At 43.9% G+C, this 9245-nt stretch overlaps 1 protein-coding gene across 1 annotated transcript in view; it reads left to right on the top strand.

Moving 5' to 3' along the window:
- The first annotated feature begins 6 nt into the window (after nucleotides 1–6).
- Nucleotides 7–9245, top strand: part of NUAK1 (NUAK family kinase 1) — a 47158-nt gene continuing 37919 nt past the window's right edge. The window contains exon 1 of the mRNA XM_042050671.1: nucleotides 7–325. Coding sequence (XP_041906605.1) covers nucleotides 26–325 — 300 coding nt within the window. The 5' untranslated portion in view covers nucleotides 7–25. The remainder of the gene's footprint in view (nucleotides 326–9245) is intronic.

The raw sequence follows: 9245 nt of genomic DNA, 5'->3' as shown, positions 1-9245 counted from the left end.
CACACCGCGCCCGCCGCCGCCGGGTATGGAGGGCGCCGAGGCGGCCGCCCACGGCAGCAGCAGCAGCCCCAGCCCCGCGCAGCCCCGCTGCTCCTCCTGCGGCCCCGGCCCGCCCGGCGGCGAGGCGGCAGCGGCAGCGGCGGCCATGGAGGAGCCGGTCGGGGCGGCTCCGTCCCCGGAGGTAACGGCGGCGAGGAAGCAGCAGGGGGTGAAACGGCATCACCACAAGCACAACCTGAAGCATCGCTACGAGCTGCAGGAGACCTTGGGCAAAGGCACCTATGGCAAAGTCAAGCGGGCCATCGAGAGGTTCTCTGGCAGAGTGGTAAGGTTGGCGGAGCGGCTTCTCTCTGCCTCTTTATTTTATATATACAGGTATATATAAGGTCAGATTCCAACGCCGATTTCGTATCGGAGGCGGCCGGGTGCATCCCCTCAGGAGCCCCGTCCTGTGCGGGGCTGGCGGGTTGTGGAGAGGCGGGTGGCTGGCGTGGCTGGCAGCCCGCGGGGACCCGCTCAGCATCCCACCCGTGCCTGCGGTCCGGGGCTTTGTTCAGAGTGCCAGCCCTGCAGGGAGACTTACATCTGGGAGGAGTGGTGGAGGTACTCTAGTAGCACATTGCTACATTTTGAAGGGTTGTGCTATTATTGGAAAAATAGGGTGGCTTATTGTTTTTGTTCTTTTTTTTTACATGCGGGTCTACTGTGAATAGTTTTTTTTTCCCCAGTGGAAATACACGTTTTGGAGAAACCTGTCACATCCCCTGGCTAACCAACGCTGCTTACAAAGTACTGTCAGAAGGGAAAACATTTGCTTCTCTGGTTAAAAATGCCGTGGTTCGGTCATACTTTTGTGACCTGAACTTTGCTGACACCTAAAAAAATTGCAGGGACTGCAACCCACCCCATTGGTTTTTACGATCCGTTTCACTGCTCAGTGGTGCCGGCTAGCTCGAGACTTGAAGCAGCCCGGGGGTTGTCCAGCAATAACTCAGCTTCAGCATTTCCTCACTGGTGCAGCGCTCCACCCGGGCGCAGAAATGCAATTGAAGCAGTGTACACGTTAGTCAGAATTATTGTCATTTTTCCTTCCCAGAAATATGTAACTATCCACAGAGGGCAGGCAAATGAGAGGCAGGCGTTGTTGTGTTAGAGATTGCTCAGAGAAATAGGTGGTTTTCTACAGAGGTCTTCGCCCTGAAGTAGACTAATTGAGTTTTCACTAGACTTCATCTAAAAGCAAAGCATTTCCCTAGTGGTGTACATTTATCTTTCCCTTTCGGTTGGTGAGGAGCTCAACACACACCCAGAGGCTGAAGGATCTGTAAAACAGAAAATGAAATTTCAGATGCTATGACTTTAATAAGGAACACTTAACTTTGCAACTGAATATTTTTGTGTCGACAGTGAAAATGAGAGTTTCAGCCAAGTTGTAGAGTCATATCATATATGCTTTCAGTTTATTAGCTCATTTGGAGGCTGGCTAAAGAGAAACCAGAGATGGACATCTCTGCATATGCTCACTCTAAGACCGTGATTTTTAAAGTTTGCTGTCTTGGCTGTTTTACAACTTCAGGCTAACAAAAGCTTCAGGGCTGTATTATATGCTAACTATTATTTTTTAAGTAGATTAGTTTTGAGTTGCATGATAAAATGTAGTAAATAAGCAAATAAATTGAAAACATCTTTTTTCAAGGAGTTGAGAAATTCACAAAAAAAAGGTGACAGTAATGTACCATGAGATTTGGCTTTGGAAGGAGTCCTCACAGAGGAAAGGATGCACAGTAGATGTGTGTCTCGTCTAACTTAACAACACACTAGGTCTTTCCATATTTTGCTAAGTGTCAAGCTATTCAGCTGCACAGCTAAAGGATGCTTTGATGATATGGTCTGAACTGAATTTATATGGCTAATGCCATCTAGAAATGGAGAGAGCGAAAATCAGAATACCTATGCAATTTTAAATGCAGTAAAAATGTAACATTCGCTGTATCAGCTGGTATGTAGAAGCTGAACAAGTCCTTACCAGGGTGTGAGTTTTTTACTGGAGTAATGCAAGCCTTGGCATGTGGCACTTCATAATTATTAACTAGTCTGCAGGCAAGTTCTGGTGTAACGTGTCTATTTGAACTGTAACATCTGTGAGTGTATGTAAAATATCCACAGTTTGTCTGCTTGCAGAATAAAAGCTAGTTGTCAGGAATCCAGCCAGATCTCGGTGAATGGCAAACACTTTTTGTTTTTTGACAGTTCCCTCGTCTGGCTGTTACAGTGAACACTAATTGCTTTCTGTGGGCGAGATAAGAGAACCGACAGGATGACTGATCAGAGAGGGGCAGTTTTCCTTTGTGTTTTCCACCTCTCTTTCTCTTCCCTTTCCTCTTCTCAGTTCTTATTAGTGGGCAGTGTTTGCATCATCTGTGAGCAGGTTGGACCAGATGCTGCCGTGTCCAGCAGGGGATGCACAGAGCAGGGAATGTGGCCGGCACTGTCTGTTGCACCACGTCCAGTGCCAATCCTATTGCAGCCAGCAGCGAGAGTCCCAAGGTTGCTCTGGTCCAGGCTGTTTTCTTCCTATTCTGCTACTGGTTTAGCTGATCATCTCTTTCTTTACTCAGTGGTAAGCAGGTATTTGAAGCTGTATGGTAACAGATTGCAAAGCTGGACCATGTGTTCAAGCAATTCTCCTGTTTGGCCTTTTCACTTATCTTGTCTGTCAAGAATTTCTTTAGCTGTATGGCATTTAATAAAGAGATTTGCGTGATTAGCCAGGCTTTTAATGTGAAGCACAAACTTTGGATTTGTCATCATCTGTATAAATAGAGCTCAGAAATGAAATAAACTGGCAGGTTTGGGTAAATAAAGTAAAACCAAGGTGAGAGGACAGTTCAACGCAAAGTACAGATATGCTTTAATCCTGTGCCATTGGAAATCAATAGCAGGATTTCTGTTGACTTGAATGAAAGCAGTATTTGGCACATGTTAGCAGGTTACAGGTTTATTCAAATTGTTATTCCTCTTAACTTTAAATTTATTGTCTTTCCTTATAATGCAGTGGAACGTGATCATAAAGTTTCCTGCCATAAAGCTCCAGGGTAGATTGTATGATACATTTGGTTTGTTACTGGAAACAACTTATGTGAATTTGTGCAGTAGTTACCACAGTGACTACAGACAGTATTGCATGCTGCATGGAGCAGTTAAAATGTTGCCCAGTATATGATGTGTGAGGTGCCTAATTTTGCCAGCAAGGTTTCTTCATTAGTACTGTCTCAGTATACACAGTTGTAACTTACGACATTTTAAATTAAAACACCTGTTAGCAAGTGTAAGGATGAAGAGATGATATCTCAAGCCTGTGAAGTAACACTCATGTTGATGTTTCTGTGGGTGTTTTTTCCACTTGTCATCTTGCACATGTTAAAGCAAAGAACAGAACTTTTGTTCGTGTTATGTATTCAGTGTTTGTTAGCCAAGAAATCCACAGTTACACTTATTTCAGCCGTATTTAAGGTGTGTATTGACCACCTCTGGCTGATTCTGTGCATGGTGCATGAAGATGGTAAATGCTGCTGGATTCTTCTTTGAGTAAATGATTCCACTGGAGTAAATATTCACTAGAATGCAAATTTAAATTACAGATAGGCGTTTTCTGTTTGTCGTTTGCAAAAGCCAGGAAGTTTGTCTTCCTTTCTCTCCTTAGGCTGCACTTGGGAGGTGATGGGGAGTAGTTGCAGGAGCCTGCCTCTCCTCCACCTTCATCTCCCTCTTTCTGCCTGAGCCACGACATCGTTTCTTCCTCCTCACCAGCAGGTGGAGGAAGCACTATTCTCCTCCAGCCGTTCCTTCAGAAAGTTAATTATTTTGGGAATTGATGACAAGCAGCAGCCCAACATGAAGAACAGGCACGTGGTGCATATTTGGACAGGCATGTTATGTGTGGTGGCTGCTGTGTGTTATTCATCTCTCGCATAATAAGTGCACGTAGAAGGATGTTGCCAAATGAAATTGGTTTCTGAATCAAAATCTAGTGAAAAACCCTCAAATTTTAAAGCAATCAATCTTTTTATTTACAACTGCAGTGCACATCTTTGCTTTGAAACAGGTCTGCTTCTTGATGAGTTTGAAGGGCTGCACAGGGTCTTTGAAACCTGGACCAGCAACAGATTACACGAAAGGAGGACCTTTACTTCGCTGATTGTATTTCTCCATATCATGACAAAACCAAAACATGAATACCAACAATGACAGCTCTGTCATGTCAGTAATTAAGGCCTTGTTGGCCACACAACCATTTGTTTGCGGTGTGGTTTTTAAGGGTTCCTTTTAACAGAATAAAAGTGTGCTCGTGGGTCACTGAGGGCAGTGAAAACCAGGTGGAATTTTTGTTCCGGTTCTCTCACCTGTGCTGCTGATATCACAGAAGATGCCAGTATCCCTCTGATGCATGTGAATTCTTTTATCTTTATTGCTATATTTCCATTTTTTCCCCTGAGAACTTCTTCAGTTAGCACTTGGGTCACTGCTTCATATTGATTTTTATCTTGATTGCTCAGTGTGCATCTTCTGCAGGGTAATGTCCAAATCTGACACAGAACTGTTTATTTCTTTTGAGGTTCTTTGTTGCTCTTACTAAGATATCTTCCTTTGTTGCAGACACAGGTATAAGTATCTACACAGCGCTGCTGTGATGTGAAGTGTCTGTACAGTACTTTGCACAGCAAGTTCCTGATCCGTGAATGTGGCTTCCACAGTTCTGATAATACAGTTGAATTATAGTAACAATAGCTTGTATTGCTATCCCTTTTTTTTACATGGGAAAGGGAAAACTTGCCAATTAAATCCAAAATCATCAGAAGTTTCAGCTGGTTTTGAGTGCACAACCTAATGCCTGATTCGTCCACGTAGAGTACGTAACATCAGGGTCCTATGGATGACACCCTCTTCCTGCAGAGCTCAGTCTGTCCTGCCTCCTGGCCTCTCTCTTTACCCAGGGCTTTTGTCCCTGTGTGACATCCAGCTTTGGTCTCCATTCCTGGCCCTTTTGTACTCTGCTGCCTCCCGCTTTGTTGTGTGTGCCAGCGCGGTGACCCGCGCAGGGCGGGCAGCTTTGCTCCCTGCTTCCAGGCTGGCAGCTGCCAGCAGGATCTGTGCAGCCTGTGGTGGCTGCTGCGGGCATCTCTCCTGCCATGCTACACTTACCTGGGGCCAGAGGCTCCTCAGGGCAAAAGGGATTCTTGCAAAATGTATCACCTAAATCTTATGCATGTATGTATGTGTGTATGTATTTATTTATTTATTTAAGGTGTTCAAACTGAGTTCCTTTAGGGACTCGTAGTGTGACTAAATCTGGACAGTGTTTTCATGGTGCTGAAGGCATGTCAGTGAAACTTGGGTCATCCTCTGCATGCATGGAAATTCTAGGTCTGGAATGAATAGAAGTTGGAAAGAGTATATGGACTTGAAAATAGTTTTGCTGTTAATTTGTTGTGTTCCACCTTTAACTATTAGATGTGTTCTGAGATTGTGGTTTTAAGAAAAGAAAAAAAAAGTAACAAATGGAGAAAAACCCACTGGAATTATTCTAATGTAATTCACAGTGAATATTGGGGGCTTATTACCATAGGAGTTACTACCTGGTTGTATCAAATTGCTACAGTCTTCATATAAACACTTGGGTAATTGAAATGCCAAAGAAGACCTTAACATTAAGGGCTGCAGACAGAAATAACTGATTACAGCATGAAGGTCATCAAGAGAAAGGCACTAGAACAGTTTTCTGCACTGAGAATTTTTGTTGAAGAAGTGGATTTGCTCAGGGGAGTATGGGTCAGTGGTATGAAAGTCTGGATTAATGACTAGCCAGTAAGGGGTTATCTGAATACGTTAGTTTGTCAAATCTTTTACCAAATTGAACAACAGCATGTTCTTTGAGCTTTGAGTGAACATCGTGATATTCTTTCAATGATGTTGCACTTTTTTACAGGTGAAGAAATAAAAAATTTCTAAGAGACTGTTGCCTTTCCCGCCCCCCCCCTGCATTGGATTGAAGAATTTTGGGCAGATAATTAACTTCCCTGTGTCTCAATGTATTCCTTTCTGAAGGGTTAATATAGGAAAGTTACTAATGAACCCGGCACATTGTGGCTTGATACATACCTAGTGTGATTCCCTCTACATGTGAAATTTCACAACAGAATTTGAGCCAATGCTTTTAATGCCGCTTTCAGCTAAAAACACTATAAAATGCCTAAGTGTTTTTACAAATGGTTTCACAGCACCATGTGCTAGAGAACACAAGAGAATGGAAATTGCTTGTACAAAATCTTTCATTAGATATTGCTAAAATGTACTGCATTTTTTAGTGGCATGTGTTCTAAAAATTATTATTATTTTTTTAGGAACCACAATGTGGATTTGCCATGTGGAGACAATTATTGTATATATTGTGGTTCGGGGTCATACATGTTGAATAAAACCGTGTGGAATGTGCAGTTCTTTTGAACAATTGTTTATTCTTTACAGAACTGTGACTGTAGTTAGTCTGTGTTTTGTCTGGTAAATAAGTAACTAGAGAGTCTTTGCTGGAGTGAGGAATTGGGAGGAGGCACACGGTGGCCACAACAGTGCCAAGGAAGGATTATGAATGCTCTACATATATCAGCCTTGAACACCAGCAGGTGAAGGAGTGTACAGCCATGGTTATCCAAATGTAGAGCATGTGGGACACGTTTCCAAAACCTGCATACCAGGCGTTTGGAAATTAGTTGATGACCTTTGATTTGACATGGGCATCTTCCTGGTTCTAGTCTCTGCCTCCTGTACCATGCTTAGGTGCTCTCTATCTACATGAGCTGGGATGCTGACACCAAAGCACCTCCTCTTGCTGTGCAGCCATACTCCTCTCAATAGGACACTGTTCCCCTTACTGTTGTCTTGTATGTTTTCCTGTAGAAAGCGGGACGAAACAATGTTTTCTGCCACAGCTCTGAATGATCTGCTGAAGCCAGAGGTGCAGGTCTGCCTCCAGGCTTGGGGTGGGATAGGAGCTCACAGCATGGATAACTAAACCCAGTGGTGGCTCCTCTGTGTGCTGGCCAGAGCCTCAGCAACTCCTGACCTGGGTAAGGCTGGAGGCTTCAGCCAGTGCCCAGCTCGGGTGTTCTGTGTTGATGGTTTGCATGCCACCAGTGATGGGCACATTGGCATGGGCATCTCTGACCTACAGAGAATGTTCATTTTGCCTCCTCCATAAGTCAGGATTTGTCCCTAAATTGCTCAGGTGTGCACCAGACACTTTATAGAAAAACCTCTTGTCATTAGCACTGATGGGTCGATGTACTTAGGATAGTTGATATGTCAGAGGAAATGTCTCAGATGAAAAGGTCTCCAACTAAATATGTAAATGATATTTGTCAGCGTTTCCCTCAAATATCTTCCAGCAGATGTGAGTACCATGTGTGTCCATTTAATAAACTAAACTCAAAATAATTTCCACTTTGCTAGATATATGGGGAATAGCTGGGGAGGGCGGGGAGCGAACTACAAAGCAAGGTAAAAACTGCATATGTGTGTTGTTATATTTGATGACCAATTCATTAAAGCCATAAGTGTATCCAGGCTTTCAATAGTGTTCTCCTGCTGTTGCTTCCTGTACTCCCTGGCTACAAAATCAGTCTCTGTGGCTCTCATTTGTCTTACCCACATGAAAGACTTCAAGCATCTGCAAGTTATGATTTGAGAAGTATCTGCTTTTAAACAGAATATATTTATCACCGTGTCTTCACAGGCAGCATAGTACGTTGTATAAATTAGGGGATCCTAGACCTTTGAACACTCGGAGGCTGGGTGAGGTACTCTGTCTGCATACTGTGTCTGGCCATACCCATCAAACATCCTGGACCCACACCAAAAATGCCAGATGTTCAGTCGACGTGGAGGCCCTCCTGTAACCTTTGCTGTGTGCTGCAAAGCGTGGAGGGGGCAAGCTTGTAGCCATCCCTTGCTCTTCCATTGTTCTTTACTCTTATTCGAGCTCAGTAATTTCTATATTTTGAACTATAGACCATGGGCCAATCCTCAATTCAGTCTGTTAAACTATTGCATGGTATAAGCTCATTATGTCCCTCAGCTCTCCGAAGATGGATGGGACTTGCTTAGCTCTGATGGTTTGTGAGCCATTCGTCCTTAAAGCTGCCACTGATTCATGACGTGATGGAAGTCCTGGGTCTTGCTCAAGTATGGATTTTTCCAGGCTCTGTGGTTCCTTTCACTTGAAAAAAAACCCAGTCAGAGAGCAGCTGTGGGACAAGGGATTGGCATGGCTGGCATGTGTGAAACCATCCCAACCAGTTGTAGATGAATGCAAAAATCACAAAATAAATGCAGATCTTGTTTTTATGTGTTAAGAAGACAGCTGAGGTTGCTGAGTTTAACATGCACCTAATGTAACTTAATTTCTGGATTCCTTCTCAGCCTTCCCTTCTCACTGTCAGCATGTTCCACTTCACCTCACCATGCCTTCAGCATGGTGCCCAAGAGCCCTTGCTGTTGGGTCCCTGGGATGCCAGCCTGGTGAATGGGAAGGTCTGCTGCACCTTGTATGGGGCTGGCTGCCTCTGTGACAAAGCATCAGTGCCTGGCAGCCTATGCTTCTCCTGTTGCCTTGCCTTCCTGGGGAACGTTGTCCTGTGGTGATCCCAGAGCCCCTCGGCTACTCTGATGCAGCAGCCGCATGTGGGACAACTTAAAGCTGGAGCAGTGTCTTTGTTCTGAGGTCTGGCGGCTTGAGGGACTTGCAATTATCCTAATGTCTGGCTGGGCCATGGAGCTGAGTCAGCGTGTTTGGCCTTGTGCAGCACTGCCTCAGAATAATGACACTAGTTAAGGGACATTAGGCTTAAGAAAAAAAAATATTGTTCCTGTGAAAAAATACCGAGTTCAGGGACTAAATTTAGCTATTCCTGGGTAGATCAGAAGAATTGGGGTCCTGCTGTTGATGGAGATCTCAAAGCCTTCATATCATGTTTCCTGTACACAATAAGGCATTTGATCTCTGCTGATATTTCTAATCTCTATTAAATGCCTGATGGTAAAAGATATCTCCCTTTATTTGAGGTACAAGTGTTATTTTAAAAATGAGTGTGAATATTTTTTTAATCACAAAAGATAGCAATGAGGGTTGGGTAGAAATATCTTTTTGAGCTGTGTGGTAACTAAATAAATGTTCCTTTTTGTTAAACGGT

This window comes from Corvus kubaryi, unplaced genomic scaffold (assembly GCF_017639235.1).
Source record: "Corvus kubaryi isolate FWS band 111438036 unplaced genomic scaffold, C.kubaryi_AGA036_p1.0 74, whole genome shotgun sequence".
Lineage (NCBI taxonomy): Eukaryota > Metazoa > Chordata > Aves > Passeriformes > Corvidae > Corvus > Corvus kubaryi.
The sequence above is the reverse complement of the archived record's forward strand: the minus strand, read 5'-3'. Positions and strand labels throughout refer to the sequence as shown.